This window comes from Nansenia antarctica, assembly GCF_963989245.1.
Source record: "Nansenia antarctica genome assembly, chromosome: 3".
NCBI lineage: Eukaryota > Metazoa > Chordata > Actinopteri > Argentiniformes > Microstomatidae > Nansenia > Nansenia antarctica.
Genome location: NC_137688.1, coordinates 43,667,198 through 43,685,308, shown reverse-complemented (window position 1 = coordinate 43,685,308; position 18,111 = coordinate 43,667,198). Strand labels below are relative to the sequence as shown.

The 18,111-nt window shown below is 43.4% G+C and overlaps 1 protein-coding gene across 2 annotated transcripts in view; it reads right to left on the bottom strand.

Moving 5' to 3' along the window:
• Positions 1 to 3,008: 3,008 nt before the first annotated feature.
• Positions 3,009 to 18,111, bottom strand: part of stim1a (stromal interaction molecule 1a) — a 37,886-nt gene continuing 22,783 nt past the window's right edge. For both annotated transcript variants that reach the window (XM_080525396.1, XM_080525397.1), the window contains exons 8-13: positions 12,645 to 12,822; positions 7,728 to 7,895; positions 7,438 to 7,538; positions 6,960 to 7,192; positions 4,331 to 4,394; positions 3,009 to 3,560 (exon numbers count right to left, since the gene is read on the bottom strand). In XM_080525396.1, the coding sequence (XP_080381522.1) occupies positions 3,032 to 3,560; positions 4,331 to 4,394; positions 6,960 to 7,192; positions 7,438 to 7,538; positions 7,728 to 7,895; positions 12,645 to 12,822 (1,273 nt within the window). In that variant the 3' untranslated portion in view covers positions 3,009 to 3,031. The remainder of the gene's footprint in view (positions 3,561 to 4,330; positions 4,395 to 6,959; positions 7,193 to 7,437; positions 7,539 to 7,727; positions 7,896 to 12,644; positions 12,823 to 18,111) is intronic.

Genomic DNA, 18,111 nt, shown 5'->3' with positions numbered 1-18,111 from the left:
TGGAAAGAGTCCAGATGGTCCAGTAGATTCCACCCCCTGCCCGATAGAGGTGTTACAGCAGTTGACATGCAACAACACAACGCAGTGCACTATACTGGGAGCGGAGAGACGGACACATACTCACATAAACGCACACACACACTTACTTACATAACTAGCACAATCCATGTACAGCTTTATCGTGCAAAATGACAGTTCTTTAAAAGGTACCAATAGGAAGTTTGTTTTGAACTGATCGATTAAATAATATATATATATTTTTTAAACATTTAAATACATTGTTTTCACCCACACCCTCTCTCACACTGTGAGGCATATCATGGTGGTGGTGGTGTATTTTTACAGCACTGCTTTGGTTGTTCCACAGATTCAGGAACATACTGTAATTGGGGGGAAAAGGTCTTCTTTGACTGTCCTTCAGTTGAACTCTTTTTCTGCTGAGTATACCAAAATGCATAGAGCCATCCTGTTCTAGCCCATTTGTGCCCTCACAAAACCATTAATACAGACAAGAGAGTTTGTTATGGTGGCCTGTATTGACCTGGGCCCTATTCCATGAAGCTCGATAAAGGTCTAAGCCTCGATAAAGTTTTAAGCCTCGAAAATGTTAGCTTGCGTTCGGTGCCATCAATGTGGCTCAAATAATTCGCTGCTTGGTTGAGCTCCTTCTGAGTCAGATATAATTAGCCTGGTCCCGACCAGGCTAAAACACAGGCTATAGTCATCCGTGCGTCAAAAAAGGCTCACAGGCGGAAACTAAACCCTGAACGAAAGTTCCTCATGTGTCTTTTAGGAAATATTAGTTCCCACTTCACATGAGATAGATAGATTAGATAGTTTGACTGTGTGATAGATAGATAATTTGATATTTTGAAAGTGTGATCGATCGATAGATAGTTTGATTGTGTGATAGATAACTTGATATTTTGAAAGTGTGATAGATAGATAAAGAAAAGAGTGTAAAAAAAAAAAGAAGTAATTGTCTCAACTTGCATTGCCGTCATGACAGCGGTCTAGCTAGCGTAGTGGTTAAGGCTGTGGACTCGAGTTCCAAAGGTTGAGAGTTCGAGACTTGACTAAGTCATTCATTTTTTTTTTTTTTACATTTAACCGAAGATTTCATGCAAAGGTTTCAAACACCATTGTAATCGTGTCAGTTCTTGTAAATTAGCCTGCACCATAATTTTATAGCCTACAATACTTTTTTAGATGAGATTTTAGATTAGATTCAGACAACGAAATGCAGTAAAAAGTGCGCCTGAAGAGGGATTCGAACCACTGATATAAAATGTCTAATAAATCCTATGGCAGCAGTCAATACCACTACGCCATTGTGGCGATATGATGGTTTGTAGCCTGCTGCGGATATCACCACAGTAGCAATATTCATTTATTAAAATATGAACATATAACAATAACTGGGGCTAGTATGACCTACGCATTTAATCGGTCAGCAATTTCTTGCCAAACCATTTCCCTCGCCTTGTTAATTGCGGCAGTATTGCACTATTTTACATCTTATTTTTCCGTCTTCATAAAAATCAATAATTCGGAATGCTGCGCAAATGTAGTACCCCTGCAGAGTGGAGTATCTTCATTTCGACAGATCGACACTTCAGGGCTTTTTATGTCTGCGTGCACGCGCCCATATCGAAGATTTGTAAGCCTGTCTTCTGTGAACACTGATGACACAAGGCTGATCCTCATTCGAGGAATCACCTGAGGCTTGAATACCAATCTCGAGGTCCCTGAGCGCCGCATTTAATTATAGCGCCGCTATATTAAGCCACCGTTAGTGAAACGGACCCCTGGACGCTTGTTCATGGTAATGTGTGTTTGTCATTGTATCTGGGTAATGTGGGTGCGTTGTGTCTAGAAACACCATAACACCAAAATGCTTTGCAGAAGTCTACACCACCTCTGAAATTCCTAGTTGAATTTCAGGGAAGTCCAACATGTCATATTGTTAAACTTTTTGTTGGAAGTATCCAGATACAAAGTTAAGGCAACACAGTGCCGTTGTCATGCTAAAGCTGCCTCAAAGGTACAATATACAGTACATACACTGTAATACTGACCTGCATCTTTGGTTTGGCACTTAAATGATTAGCATGGCCTCCCAAATCACTTATACTTATGTACTCTAATTTCTATCAATATACATGGCTGTTTAGAATGTAACATTTTTGTAATAAAGGACATTTCCATCAATCAGGGACAATCATAATATACCAATATATACGCAATAAAATACCTTTTTCTTCTCAGCACAGGCTATCTATTTTGTGGTAAGTGTTCACTCCAACCAAGAAGACTCACCATCCCAGGAGAATGTTTGCCTTCTTGTGTGTGCACTGTATGTGTTTACAGTATTTGTGTTGGTGGGTGTTGCGATGCCTGCAGGTGTACTGGAAGAGTCCTGCCAATGTGACAAGATTTTGTAGAAGCACAATTGGCCCAGGTAGGTTTTACTAGTATTGTTCAGCCCTTTTCAGCATCCCCCCCCCCCTCCACCACCACACTGACTACCACAAGGTCTCAATGTCCACCTGGCTCCATAACCTTATCTATAAACATTAGACAAGGAGGTGGTTGGACGGGTTTTGAAAAGAAAAGGTAGAGTTTTACGTGTTTGTTGTATAAGCTGAATAGGGACAAGAACCAAGCAAACATCTAAGAGCATTCAAATATCAGTCAAACAAAGGTGAAGACATGCAAACTGATACAGATTGAAGTAAAACAAAGAGATCCACCCAGGAGACATTATTTCCCTTTGAGAGACTGGCACCTTTTCCTGCAGAATAAATAGTACTTTACATTCCAACATATTCATAATTTAACCCCCCCCCCCCCCCCGACCAAAAAAAGATATATTATATAATAGAATAGCTGGTTGCTCCCACAGTTTTTTCTGAGAAAGTACCTACAAAACCATGTAAAGGCAACAACTTGTTTTTTTCTTCCAAAAAACAAAAACAAAAAAAAGATACTGTCTAACAGGTTTGACAACTCTAGTAGTTCATAGCCCTTATTATTTCTTCTGTTTTTTGAAGATCTTGAAGGTGTGTTTCTTGCGACTTGCCACAGAGTCAGTGTCTTCACCTGTGGATCCGCTGTCTTCCTCCAGGGGGCTTTTCTTGGAGGAGAGCTGGGGAATGCGGTTGCTGACCTTGGCCACCCCTGCAGCCCCCGGCTGGCCCCCCGTGGGTGAGGGTGTGTCGGGGTCAGTGGAGTTGGGGCTGAGGGAGCGGGAGGACTCAGACATGGACAGGCTGATAGGGCCACTGTTGATCTCTCCCAGGCTGGCTGACTTCTCTATACCATATACCTTCTTCATCAGTATGGGGCTTTCAGGGGTCGCATCCGCCCCGGCCTCTTGGATGCGGTTTCCTCCATTGGGGGTGAGGGCGTGCAGGGCAGCGGGGTCGTCTGCCCGGGCTGGAGGGCCATGCAGGAGGGAGGTGGGCTTGACTGGGTGGATCTTGGAGCTGTAGGCGGAAAGGCGATCACCAACCTGGGAGAGGGACAGGGAGGAGTCTGAGTCGGAGCGATTCAGGTCCCTGTGGCGGAAGAAAAAAAGAGTCAGTGGAGGAAGAGTGGGAGGAGGAAGACTGAATAAGTGATCAAAGCTGAAAGATGGCATGCTGGGAGTTATCTATCCTATTCCTGCACAGCCAAGGACAGTTTCGCACAGCCTGGACACTTCCACGCTGGTTAGTAGTACTGCAGGCAGAAGGGGGGCTGGGGCAGAGGCAGGGATTTAAGGGGGTTGGGAGTGGAGCATAAATATGAAATGTAATGAGGCAAACAAAATATATATGATAAAATGATAGATGATGACAGAAAAATGGGTGTGTGATAGTCCAATGGAACAAAACGATAATGAAAAATATTTGTGGATGAAAGCACTACAACCATCAACAAAACCCAAAAAACAAGGGGGTGGGGGGAAAAAACAAAAGGCCCACACACACATGCGTTGCGTGTGGAGAGGAGAGAGTGGGAGGGGTACCCGATGCTGCCGCTACGCCAGGAGTGTGCTTTGGTGACATCTGAAGGAGAGGGGAAGTCTGGGATGGTATCCATGGGCTGGAAAGAAGAGGAGTGATAGAAATGGGAGGAATGAGGGGCAGAGGAGGAAGACGAGGAGCCGTGGGAGGACGCGCAAATAATAGAGGGGTGAGAGACAGCCGAGGAGAGTGGAGGCAGATGGATAGTGTCCAACTGTCCAAAGGATTGGCTGCGGGACTGTCTCAGGGTGGCCCTAGGCCTGGACTGGTAGGAGGGGCCCTCTCCCTGCTGCTCAGCAAATACACAGCTCTCTACCAACCTCTGAGAGCCCATCGCCAGCTGGGGGTCAATATGGCGTTGGCGCAGGGACATCATACTGGGAGCTGTGGGTACAGATACAAAATAACATCAGTCAACTGACCAAAGGAAATAGTGAATACAAAGGGTCATGGGGAAAGACTACAGGAATTAGACTGGGAAGGCACTAGCAGAAGGCTCAGGTGTGGATTTGTCAGTAGTAGGAAAGTGGGCAAACACAGTGGACGCTGGAGACAAACATAAAACCACTGAAATCTACAGCATGTCATAAAAGGTGGGTAAACACTATTCATCATCATGGGAAGGTGCATACAGTGTGTTTACCAGAATGATTCCAGTCTGAGCACCTGAGCAGCTATGCCATAACATTAAAGGACAAATCAATAAAACAAGAGGAGAGAACAAGAGGGGTGGCACTGCCTTCGTTAAACACTGTAGGCCACATTTGACTTGTGTCTGGAGAGACCTTCTGCAGGGAGGAACAAAGGAAAACACTTGACATCTTCAGTCTACACCTACACTTCCCGTCATTGTGAAATAACAATAACCTATTTCTTTTAAATCAGGCTATGACTATACACTGAGAGATTGGAATGGTAAAACTACTTAGTCACGTGTGACAGAGTGCTGAGTCGATGGGGAAAAGGGGATCAGTCTGAGGAGCAAGCAGCCATCTAACAGCTAGAAACTGGGAGAACAGGAGAGCTACGTGGATGTAGCCTGGAGAGATAGCTTCTCCTTCCAGCTGCGTCATCTCCAGGCCCCTGTCCCATTCCACAGTGTTATGTGCTTTGTGAGGCTTTGACAGCGTGTGACATAAGGAGATCAAGGTCCTGTCCAGAACCAACCCTTACCACTACCCAGTAGACACTTGTGTAGACCTGAGAGGATTGGATAGGCATACTGTGATCTAGATGGCCGCTTCACTTTAGCCTCTGATTCGCTTGCCATCTTGCTTAGTTTATACTTATCGAATCCTTTCAGATCTTATCAAGTGTCTAGGGAGTAGGGTCTAGGGGATTCTGGACACAGCCAAAGAGATGACCGTGATGTCGGGTTCAGGACGGGGGTGGGGGGGGGGGCATAAGTTATAGGCCAACCGGAGTATTTCCGCAGGGACTGGCAGTCCGAACCAAGGGACCAGAGATCACTCGCTCGACGGTCCAAAAGCCAGGTTGCATCTGAAGTTGGCCCGTGACACGTATGGCAGCGGGGGTGAAAGACCAAAGAGGTGATGGAGAAAGAGGGGGAGTGAGGGAGAGGGTGCATTAACATGGATTAAATAGGAGGACTTACTCAAGACATTGCAGAGGCAGACGTTCTGCAGCACTAGTGTTCCCTGAGGATAGTCAAGCCTTTCTTTGTGGGCTCTATTTTGCTTGAGCAAAACAGTGCTGAACAGTGCAAAAAAAATAACTAACAACTCCTAAAAATAGGTATGCGCTACCAAAGGTTTTTGTGGGAATGGGGTGCTGGTCTTGTGCTGCAGGAACTGAGCCTTCCAACAAAGGGAAGAAAAAAATAGTCTCAGTTCATGGTGCTACGGGTCTTCCCTTTTTTTGGAAGGCTCAGTACTTACATTTTCATTGTACCTTGTCTTTAACAATGTTTTTTAGAAAACAGTGAGTATTAAAGTGGTGTACTCACTTCTTGGGACTGTTTTGATCAAGTAACATAGGTAACTGTGACTCATCAAATTCACCTGCATAGAATGTTTTACTTGTTAACAATGATGCTCTCCCCAATATTTTGTAATGAAAATAACCAATCTAGGCAAGACAAGACTAAAAACACATTACAAGGTCTACAGGGGACACATCTGTGTGTCTCTACCTAATATTAATTCAAAATTGATATTCAAAATTGCCATTACAGTACTATTATTATTGATTCATGTTCAGTCCTACCGTATCTTCCAGCTCTTTGACCTATAGTATCAGTAAATGTCAATAGCCATAGCAAGAGACAACTGCTAATAATACATCCGCACAACGTTTTGGTGTTATTCAAGTATGTATTTCTTCAAAAGTTCCATTTCCACAGCATGGGATATCAACATTGTGCACAAGTTTCTCCATCCCCAAGGGAAACCTTGTAATGAAGCACGACCAATATTCAAAATGGTACAAATAAATACCCAAATTAACTGAAACACATACAAAAAAGAAACATGTATAATTTCAATTAATATAATACAGATTTGAAACACACAACATTCATCCTCAATCACAGACAAAAAAAAAAACTGAATTCCTTCACCAACAGGGCTTAACTGAGAATAATACATATCTTTAGGCCGATTTATACCCCAAAACAGCATCCTGTTAAGAAGCGGACTGTCCACTTTCAGGTTTGCATTTATAGTTGTTTATGCTTGTGCAGACATCTACGTATGTGCAGACATGTATGTACTGTATGTGCAGGCGTAGCCGCACAGAGATTGCTTTTTCAGAGATTTCACAGACTAGCCTCAGCAGACCTTATTATGCGATAGCAGAGGCACAGAAAGTATAAATTGACGTTCAATGAAACTCATGTGAGCTGATTTTTGGATTTTCCCAGGAGGAGGCCCTTGTGTTGTCTTTTGATAGACCCCACTGTGTGGCCGACAGATTCAGACAAGCCCTTACATTGCAGAGTTCCGGGCGACATGATGTCTTCGTCCATATCATCCATGTCGTCAGACATGATGAAGTGCTGGGGGGTGGCGCGGCCACCCATTAAGCTGGGGTCAAGGTTCAGGGATGAGGTTAGCGAGGGCAGGCCAGGGTTGTGGACAATAGTGAAGCCTGTCAGGATCTCTATCTGCTGCCAGCGATGCAGCCTCTCCCTCAGGGCAGCCGTCACCTCACCCAGGGCTTGTCTGGATGGAGGAGAAGAACATTAGAGATACTGAACATTAGAGATAATTAGAGATGTTTTACTTTCTTTAACCTTTATTTGACCAGATTAGTCATCTTGAGACCCTGGTTAAAATAGCAGCCAAGGGGAAATATGTTAATATACAGTATACATAGATATACTGTAGAATGACACACATTCATTTTTAGAGCACTTTACCGTACCTAGATCCCAACAACATATGAATAAAAATAAAAAAAAGCTCACTTGGCGGTCAAGATTTTATGATCCACATCATCCAGAGAGGAGCTGTGCGCAACGTGGAAGGTGCCAAATAGGGTATTCCTCTTCTTCTTTATCTTCTCTGCCTATGGTTACAAGACACAACATTAGTCTCAGTTTCTGCCACGCAGCTATCCTGCCATACTGTGGTTTCTCTGACCTTCACACGGATGTAAAAGCATGGGATTGGCTGGAGAGTTTCCACGCTCTTCCTTATGCATACTTCAAGAAAGGTGGAGAAATGTCTGTGTTCCTGCAGTGAAGGGCCTACGTACCCCTTCTTTGGCCACCAGGAGCTGGCGCTCCGCGTTCTGCTTCTTGATGTTGTAGTACTGCACCTCCACCTCATGGGTGAGCTGTAGCCACTTCTGGAGGGATTCTGGGGGCGACCAACTGCACCGAGATTCCAGCTCCTTCTCTGCCTTCCTCAGAGCCATACGCACCTGCAGAGCAGACAGGATCAAGAAGATACCAAAGGACACAAGTCAAGATAAAAAACACAAAAAGTCCTATTTCTATGGAAGACAGTGAAACGACAGACTGAAGTCTATTTATCAAGGGACAAACTCCCAACGCAATGTTTCACAAGTGTGTCATTCCCACACTCACTACTCTCAGGACAATAAGTAGAGGAGGATTGGGAGACCGGTAAACATGTGATCTCAGTGGCTTGTGTAAGCTAAGGCACTCGTTGTCCACCTATAAAGAGCTGTGATCTCATTGGCTTGTTTAAGACAAAGCATTCTGTCCACCGAGACAACCAGGATTTGTCAGGATTGGCCCTGTGTACCCAAACTAACTGACCCAAACTATCTTTCCTAACTGATCCAGCTTCGACTCTACTGGGAACTGAGAACAGGAAAACTGGCTTCCGCTGAAACCCTTTAAAGTAGGGATGTCCCGATCCCATTTTTTCACTACCGATACCGATACCTGGGCTTCAGGTATCTGCGATACCGATATCAATCCGATATTTGTATTTATTGTTTTACTCCTGAATAATAACAAATACTTCCCCAGTATAGTCCACAACAACAGTTGGCTATTAAAGACTGCCAGCCTTTATTCAAGCAACAAAAACAGTACTCTGCAGTACTCAGTGACCAACTGGTTTAAAGTTAAAACAATTTAAACTGCAGCATTCATCATTGTAAAAAAAAAAGAGTTACTGTCTGATTTCTAGTTTTAGTGCCTTCATGTTTTTATTCTATTTATCTTCTCTTACAAATGGCAAATCAATTATAGCACCCTTTTTAAAAGTGTAGCCTAGTGACGCTGCTGGTGAGACCAGAAACCAGTCGCAGAATCAATGGGGTGTCAACAATATCTGCTTATAACAGGCAACTTGAAGTTTTAAAGTACCACTCGATATAATATACAACAGTTTAACGATCACTAAATACTTGTAATCTGTGGGTTGGATTCACTGTTGCCAGAGGCTACCGGTAAGTGATACCTGGCTTGTAAACATACTTTCGTTTTAGAACGAAACGTTAGCCGCTAGCTGTTAGCAGCGTTTTTAGCAGTCACCATTCTTGAGCAAAACATTGATACAAACAAACATTCAAATACTCGTGTCGCCTTGACATTTTTTCAGATTTCAATGTATGACGCATCATTTGAAAGCTTACCATCTGTAGTTTCAGACTATGTAAACAACCGAAAAATTACGTAAGCAAATGGTTTATGATTTCACCAGCTAGCATCATGACATTGTCAGACTCATTACACACAGGTAGCTACTAGCCAACTCTCATGCCCGTGACCACTGACTACTACTGTTGTCGTCACGTGAGTGACACGCCGGATCGCGAGCCCCAGATCGCTGCCTATTTTTTTTCTGGTGCGATCTGCGATCCAGCATTCAGGACCAATATCGCGGCGATATGCGATATCAATATCGGATCGAGACATCCCAGCTTTAAAGTGTTCTAAATTCTCCAAAGACCTAGGTCACAGTTTGAGTAGTGCAAGGGACCGTGAAGTTAAGACCTATGAATGTAATTGTTATGTCATATACAGTGCCCTGCAAAAGTACTGGGACAGTGAAGCATTTTTTCTTCTTTTGGCTCTACACTCCAAAAGTTTGGATTTCAAAGCAAACAAACAATTAAACAAGTACTATGAGGTTAAAGTCGACATTCTCAGCTTTTATTTGATGGTATGGTGTGTACATATTGGATTCACCATTCAGAAATTACAACACTTCTTTGAGAGTCCCCTTATTTTAGGCCACCAAAAGTGATGGGACAGATTTATCCAATGTCCAAAATAAGTGTTCAGTATTTGGCCCTCAATCATTTGCAGGGAATAAGTCTGTGACCCATTGACACCACCAGATGGTGGATATATTCTCTGGCGATGCTCTGCATGGCCTGTACTGCAGCAATCTTCACTGGTTGTTTGTTTTGAGGTATTTTTGTCTAAAATCCTATCAGGAAATGAAATGCATTGGATTTAAATCTGAAGATTGGCCAGGCATGACCTTTCCACTTTTTGGCTCTGAAAAATTCCCTTGTTGCTATGGCAGTATGTTTGTGGTCATTGTCTTAGTGTATTATGCGCCATCCAATGAATTTTGAGGCATATTTGCTCACACTCAAGCAGACAAGACGTTTCTGTACACTGCAGATTACATTCTGCTGCCGCCATCAGCTGTTAAAATCATCAATTAATACAAATTAGCAAGTTTTTGTGGCAGCCAAACATGCCCAACCCTAACACCCCCTGCACCATGAACAGAATTTCCATTACTAATGATTAGGGGTGTAACGGATCACCTAACTCACGGATCGGATCGTGTCACGGTTTTTGAGTCACGGATCGGATCGTTTTTCGGATCAACACAAAACAGTTTTATTTTTATAAAAACAGATTTTTTTCTTGAATTCTGTAAAAACATAAATTTTTATTATGTGAAAAAAACCAACAACATTCAAGATGTCAAAACTGGTAATATATATACATATTACCAGTTTTATAATATATAACATATTCTACACTCAAACATCACAAATACTGAAATACACATTCAACTTAAATGATATGAGAGAGGGAGGCGCCTGGTTGCAGCAGTGAACACTGGGCTCTTTAAAGCAGACGAATAAACATGTGTTATGCCACTTTTAACCAGTGGTGTAGTCTAGTTTTTTCTAGTGGGTATACTGTGATTTTCCCCTCCCAGCCTCATATCGTTCATTTAGGAACGCCATAAAAATAAATATGCGCTCCCTGTCTAACATTATATATATCTAACATTACATGTTATACCATGATCTGTGCATGATAGTGCTGCATTTTGACATATTTCATGTCGCATCTCCCCCCGTTGATGGTATATGACGCTATAGTCAGTCCCAATGGTCCAAAAGTCAAGTGCTTCGTAACACAGACGGGGGCTGAATTTTATGAATGAAAGTGAAAGTTCTGTCACAAAACGCTGTTATGTATCCTCACACATTTTTAAGTGGGTATATGGAAATCCTTGGCCTTTCCTAGTGGGTATACGGCCTAGTCCTGCGTAACACGTAGACTACACCACTGCTTTTAACTAAGTAATAAAGTGAACCCTTCCTTTGAACATGAAAAAAATGCCTACATTATCAGAAGTTGTCGAGGTACCTTTTTCGTGCCTCCCGTCATAATTGACAGAGAAGCCAAAGTGCTCCCATACATGGGATTTAAATGACGAGGGAGGCATTTCGAGTTCTTCTCCGCCGAACAACGTAACGAGCTTGCCATGATGCACTTGGGCCGCGTTCGTAAATTCCCTTTGAGAGCGCCGGAGCGCACACTGGGTCCGACGTCATAAAGGGACCAAGAAATTTGATTGGACAAGAGGCGTTCCTTGAACGCTGATGAGATTCCAGAGCAAATTTACGAACGCAGCCTTGTTGTTGTGGATTTCCAGTTTCACGTGTAGTGCGTAAACAACGGATTCTTTTTTTTTCGCATTATCAACCTATCATTGCGCTTTAGAGTAAAACAAAGCACGCAACTGTCGCGTCTATCTTTTCATGGCAACTCTACATTGTGATTTACAAGGGATATTAAGTAATATATTATGTAATATTATAACTTGTTAAAATGTTGCAATTGATCCGCGGTACACATGCGTGCCGTACCGTGGAGGGCGATCCGTACGGATCACGGATTATCCGTGATCCGTTACACCCCTACTAATGATCTCTTGGGTCCTTCCGTGTTAAAATGGAACAAGAATGTTCATATAGTCTTAGATGTTCCCAAATTAACACAAACAATTCCCTTTGGGGAAATGTTTTTTTATTATTTTATTTGATTTATATTACTGAGGCAATTGTATCCTGAATGGACAAAATCACATTTTCTGGGGGATATTCCTTGTGGGTTTGAAGAGAAATGTGGTCTTTAATTAAACACCTTACTTGCATCACAGGGTGATAGGAAGGACCCATCTTATGTCTACAGTACATAGATTTACATAGATTTCCACCACAGTCTCTGTGGTCACGTCTTCATCTTAAGGGGGGAAACGGTAGCTTAGAGGTTAGAGAGGCCGGCTAGCAATCGGAAAGTCGCTGCTTCAATCCCTGCCTCAGGTGGGAGTCGCATGTGCCCTTGAGCAAGGTACTTAATCCCTAATTGCTCCAGGGGCGACGACTATGGCTGACCCTGTACCTAGAGCAAAAAATACCAAATTCCAACAATTGACTGACAAGTTGATTGCATGGCAAACAAGACATTCTTCTTCTCATGTCGACAGTACATAGTTTCCAACAGTCTCATCTCATGTCTACAGTACATAGGTTTCCACCAGTCTCTCTGTGGTCACGTCTTCAGTATTGAAAGTCTGCTGAACAGAATGTCTCTTGCTTCCCCCAGCAGACTGAGTGTTCTCAGGAGATCCTGGTGATAGTTGTTGAATGATAAGGGAGAACAGTACGTGCCCCTGCTTGTCTGTGTGGGCCGACCCCTGCTTCTCTTCCTTTCAACTCCCAAATGGGCAAAGAGCTGAGTGGGAGTATTCATACTGATACCATTCTGAATATGACAAATCTGTAGCACTGCTTCTGCATACTGTAGTGGTAAAGGCTGCTTCGGCAATGTGTCATTACTATGCTACAGGTGCCGCTGACTATCATGGCACCAGCACCTCCCTCCCCTTCCCTCCCTCCCTCCCTCCCCTGGATGACTCCATACAAATGCTTTACCTGATCCAGCTCTTCCTCTGCGTATTTCTGCCGGCTCAGCTCGTTCTCGGTGCCCTCGCGCAGCCCCTTGAGCCGCTGGGCCTCCTGCTTGGCACAGTTGATTTCATCCCTCAACTTCTGCTCCAGATTCACCTTCTCCACCTCCACCGTGCGATGCTCTTCCTGTGCTATCTGCAACCTGAGGAGGGAGTGAGGGGAGGAGGGAGAGGGAAGGAGAGAGACAGAGAAAGATACAGAAAGGTATGGATGTAACATTAAATTGTAACGAGAGGCCAAACAATAGAAGTGGCGGTATTTTTTACGAGACACCAGGGACTGGCATGGTGACATGTCATCCAACTATCTGTCCTTGGTGCTCCAGGCTATAAAGACCCTGACCACTACTAAAAGCCAAAAAGGGAGTCCACCACAGGAGAAGTATGTCCCTCACCAACCCTCTGATTTACGTGGTTGTTTTTACAAGCAGGGTCCAGTTTCATAAGCTATACGTTCAGTTCTTTTGTCTTGTAACCTTCTAAATGAAGACATTTACTATTGATTTCTGAGTGGGCTAGCCTATATCATGCACATTTCAGGTATTGCCATGCGTTGACATCCCAGAACACGTGGAAGGCGAAACTGACCCATTAACAGAAAAAGGCTTTCACACTTAAATTAGATTAGATACAACTGTATGCAGCATTAAGCAGAATAAAAGCCCCAGAGGGCACAAATAACAAACCAACAACAACACAAAACTAAATTGTGGACATTTGGCCTAAAAACCTGGCCTAAAAACCCTGCCTGTAAGCATGTGAGTAAGTCTGTGTTATAAGCTAGGGTTGTAGTGATTATGAGGAAAAATGAGGGGCTTGTATTGAAATTTTAGTGGCCGGAAACAATAGCTAATGTGTTTGGAGCGAAGGTTATTGGACAGCTGCCAGAGTGCTCAGAGTAGACTGACGTCAGGGCAGGCCAGGCTAGGAATGAGAGCATAGTGATGCAGACTCCAGAACTGTATGCCCTTTATGGAGGTGCTTTTCTGGCACGGATGTATCAGCAAAGACATTTGGGGCTGGTTTCACAGACGAGGCTTAAGCCTAGTCCTGGACTCAAAATCACACTTCCAATGTAAAAATGTCCAAGCTAGAGCTTTTTAGTCTAGGATTAAGCTTTAGCAATGTGTGTGAAACCGGCCCATTGTCTCTAGTCCCTTGTCTCAACATAATACTATCAAAATCCCAACAAGGACACCATTTGTTGGGATAGGGGCTGGGTTGGTCATCTGTGACCAGCGGATCGTCACACTACCCTGGCAGTCGGTCACAAGCGTTCAAAAACGAAAGAGAGTCCCCCCCCCTGGGGGTTAGGACTGACACTCTTGTCTAGATGCAGTCCATAGGGATACTGCTAAGGCCTACAGTCAGCCAGGGTTGCCATTTTGTTAGATCTATTTCAGATTTGTTATATTTGTTGAGAACTGCACTCACGTCATATGTGTGATCGTGTGGAAAGCTTGGAATCGTTCCATATATATAAAACATGAACGAATGACGTATCTTCAGGGAAGAAGGAACTCCCAAAGGAAGAATCAGACAGGTTTCTGGGAGTGAGAGAGCTGCGGTAGAGTAAACAAGAAGGAGCAGGAGTAATGTCGTTTTCAGCCACCAGGGAGCAGCCTAATCCTCACCGAGGCCATGAAGACACGGTAAAGCTAGTGGAGGTGGCAGAGCTGAGTGCGGGCAGACAGAGGCCCAGTGAAAGGTGATCCTGGAGGGGGCTGCGTGTGGAAAATGTGGGCAGTGGACCCTCCAGCTAATGCTCCCCCCCCCCTGACTTCTGTCATTCACTAGCCAGGGCTTCCAACAGCACCGGATTGCAGTTAGAGACAGGCCTAATGCAGACTGACTCTGTCCTACTGCACTGCAGGGTCCAACAAAGGACTTATCTACAGGAGAATGAAGTCAATGCCTCTGTGTAGCTCAGCTCTTGCAGCAGAGGCTCAGTATCCGCATTCTACAGCCTAATACGGGTTATGCAGACTTACATGAATTGAATAGTATGAGCCTTTTTTTATTCCATAACTTTTTGTCTTTTAATTATATACATTAAAGCAATGAGTATGAATAGCAATAACATGGATAGCGCACGTTTGCAGGTAATGATTGATTTTGATGTTTAGTATGGAGTTTGTAAGTCTTTCCTCCGCATGAGTGTGCAGTCAGTGTGTCTGTGGGCCACACCTCCGTCCACAGGTGTGTATTAGAGCTGGTCGGTGAAGTGCTAAGCGGCAAACTCTGGGTTGTAAAAGTCGACCAGGAAGCGCTACTATGAAATACAGCTCGAGAGAGAGAGCCCTGAACCTCCACCAGGCCATTTGATCTGGCCATGGGATACTGCTTAAAGGTCTGGGCAGACAGCAGCTGGCAGCAGGGATCAGGGGGAAGGCATGGCTAAAGACACAGAGGACATGCTGCCCTCTCTCCCTCAGCTCCCTGGACTCACATAGAAGAGACGCCAGCCAGCGTCTGCCAGTCCTGCACAGTGACCCTGCATGTTCGCTGCACCAACCTCCGCCACATGGCTGTCCACAGCAGAGCTAGGTTCAAATAGTATTTCAAATCATTTTGAAATGTTTAGCTGTACTTGAATGTGTTCGGTTGGCTCACTGGCTCCAATGGAATAAACAAACACTCAAAGTAGACTTATTTCTAATATCTTTCTCATCACGCCAAACACCCAGGGGACTCAACAAGTGGGCGACAATGTCATGAAGGAAGCAGAATTGCTGGTGGTTAGAGAAAACTGTGCTCACAAATTAGTATACATGAGTTGTTCCCATTCTTCAGTAAAAAAAAATCAAAAATCAATTGGTACTTTACATTATTGTGCTTTATAAGAAATAGTCAATACATGCAAAATGAGGAGCGTCAATAGATGTCCCGCAAGGTTGCAGGTTGCAAAGTGGTTTTATATTTCCTTATCTGAATAACCACATCAGTGTTGAGATTTAAACCCAGTAGACACATCATAGCATGAGGAATGGCAGAGGGCGTTTTACTATCAGAGTAACTGGACAGAGGAAAACATTACTAAGCGCTGTAACAACTGACAAGATATGATGTATGTCAGTGGCTGTCTGGGGGTGAAGGACGTCATAACAGGAACCTGTTCCACGGCTGCTCTCAGGAATGGACACCGTCAGTAAACCCCGGGCCCCGGTAAGCTTTCTCAGCTACCAAGGCAATGGAATGCATAAGCTGCCCATTCAAAATCATTGACCTCCAGGTAGCAACACCCCATCGAATGACTGACGTCTCTGATGGCCGAAATGGGAGAGTGGAAACATATTCCTATAGCCTATATCAAGATAGCAAATGAGTTGGTGAGGAACAGGATAGCCTACATGTATGAGTCAGGTTAGCAAATGAGTTGGCGAAGACGGTACGTATAGCGTGTGTATAGCAAGTCAGTATTGAGCCATAGATGGGCGGGAGGAAGTGAAAGAAAAACCACCTATTCAAGATGACATCAGAAAGCACAGATGTATTGAGCAGTAATAAGTGCAGTAAAAACAAGGCCACAATGGCACACAGCCTGCACAGGAGTTTGACTCTCATGGCTTGTCCCCATGGAATTGTGCCTTTAACAGCAGAATACACTGGGCTCGTGCTGCGAGACATTTTCCGATGCCCTGCTGTGCCACTCACCAACAGGCGGAAACATATGCACACAGGCGCACGCAAGCACATGCACGCACACACAGCTGTGAGGGAGGTGAAAGGCACGTTCACCATGGTGTGCAGACAGCCTAGAAGGCTGCGCGAGGCAGAGCTGGATGGAGAAATTTGACTTCAACCCGATGAGAGAAAACAAACAGCATCTACCTATTCGCCTCTGAAACAGCACTGGAGTCATCACAGGTTTCATGGTTTTTGCAAATCAATCTGAAGACGCATCTGCCTTTAGCCTAGTGTGAATGAGTGGTTGATGACATGCAAACTCACTTCACAACTTTGCTGTTGTTCCAGACAGATTACATGTAAACCGTGAGGATGGGCTGGGATCTTTGTCTATTAAAACAACTACAGGAATCTCTAGAATGCAGTGTGAATGAGGAACCATGATCCATTATTATAGGAATGAGGAACCTCATCCATCATGAATATAATACATGCCATTTAGCTGACACTTTTATCTAAAGCCACTTGCATTGCAGTGACAAAGTACATAAAGCAGCGTTTCCTTCCCCCTAATGTGTGTGTATAACGTAAAGCATAATAATGGGAGTGACTACTGTTAATATTATATACATTATAGTATTAATATACTGTTAATAACTTAATAGCCAAACGTTGGTAGTATGTACGTGGCCTATGAGCACCTGCTCTTGGCTAAAGTTTGTTGGCCTAACACCTGGTTTAAAGAGTCAATAAACTGATTGCTATGATAACTAGTCAACACACAATTATAAAACAAATAATAAAAACAACTTCCTTAGTCAGTGATGTAATGCAGGGTAAATGCAGACGATTGCAACCTGCATCCAGTTACGTATATGAAATAAAACAAATATCCAAACAGTACCAAGTTGATCTAATAAAGAAAAGATGTATAATGTTTTGGTTTTTTACCTTTAAGCTTGAAGAACAGGCCATTTCTGTCTCAATTTTACAAACATTTGCAAGTATTAGTATTTTCTTTAATTTCAGCTTTGCTTTGATGTTTGCAAAGATGTTTGCCCTTAATAAATTAGTAACTAGATAACTAGAAAATGTGAGCCCATCTGTCCAGAAATTGAAGCTGAAGCGGATGTGGACCATGCAACATAACAATGACCCAAAACGTTCTAGTAAATCCAAACAAGGAATGGCTCAAAATAAATAAATTCCGGAATAGGAAATAGATATTTTTTGAAAGAAAATGTAAAAAAAGATTGAAATGTCCATATTTCTTTAAAAAAAACGAAATATTTCATGGGCTATTAATTAATAATAAAAAATTCACATTGTGTAGCTACGTTACTGCCAGTGCTGAAAGTCCTCTGCATAAACCCAGAACAAGACCAATGTGAACGTACGACACAACTGGGCCACTGCTGACAGAGAAAACCAGAGTGAAGCAAGACAATTCACTCACCATCCGTCTTGTCACATGGCTATCACAGGGAATTGTCATGCTAGTACCATTGAGCTTGTGTACTGACAAAATCATGAATGAGTGAAACATCTTCTTTGGGTGTTAAAACATCTCTTAAGTATACATATAACATATCACTGAGTCTGCCTTTGTTAAGACTTGAATTCAACAAGTTATCAAAGACAAGAGCCTTACTGTGATCGAGAAACAATATTTGCAAGACTTGTACCTATGAAACAAGTAGGCTACAAAAAAATCATGATTCATGAGAAGTCCAACCTTCCAATCACAGTCCTGAAGGATTCTCACCCCAGCTTACACTTCCAGTTTCTCAGTCACTGGTGTCCAA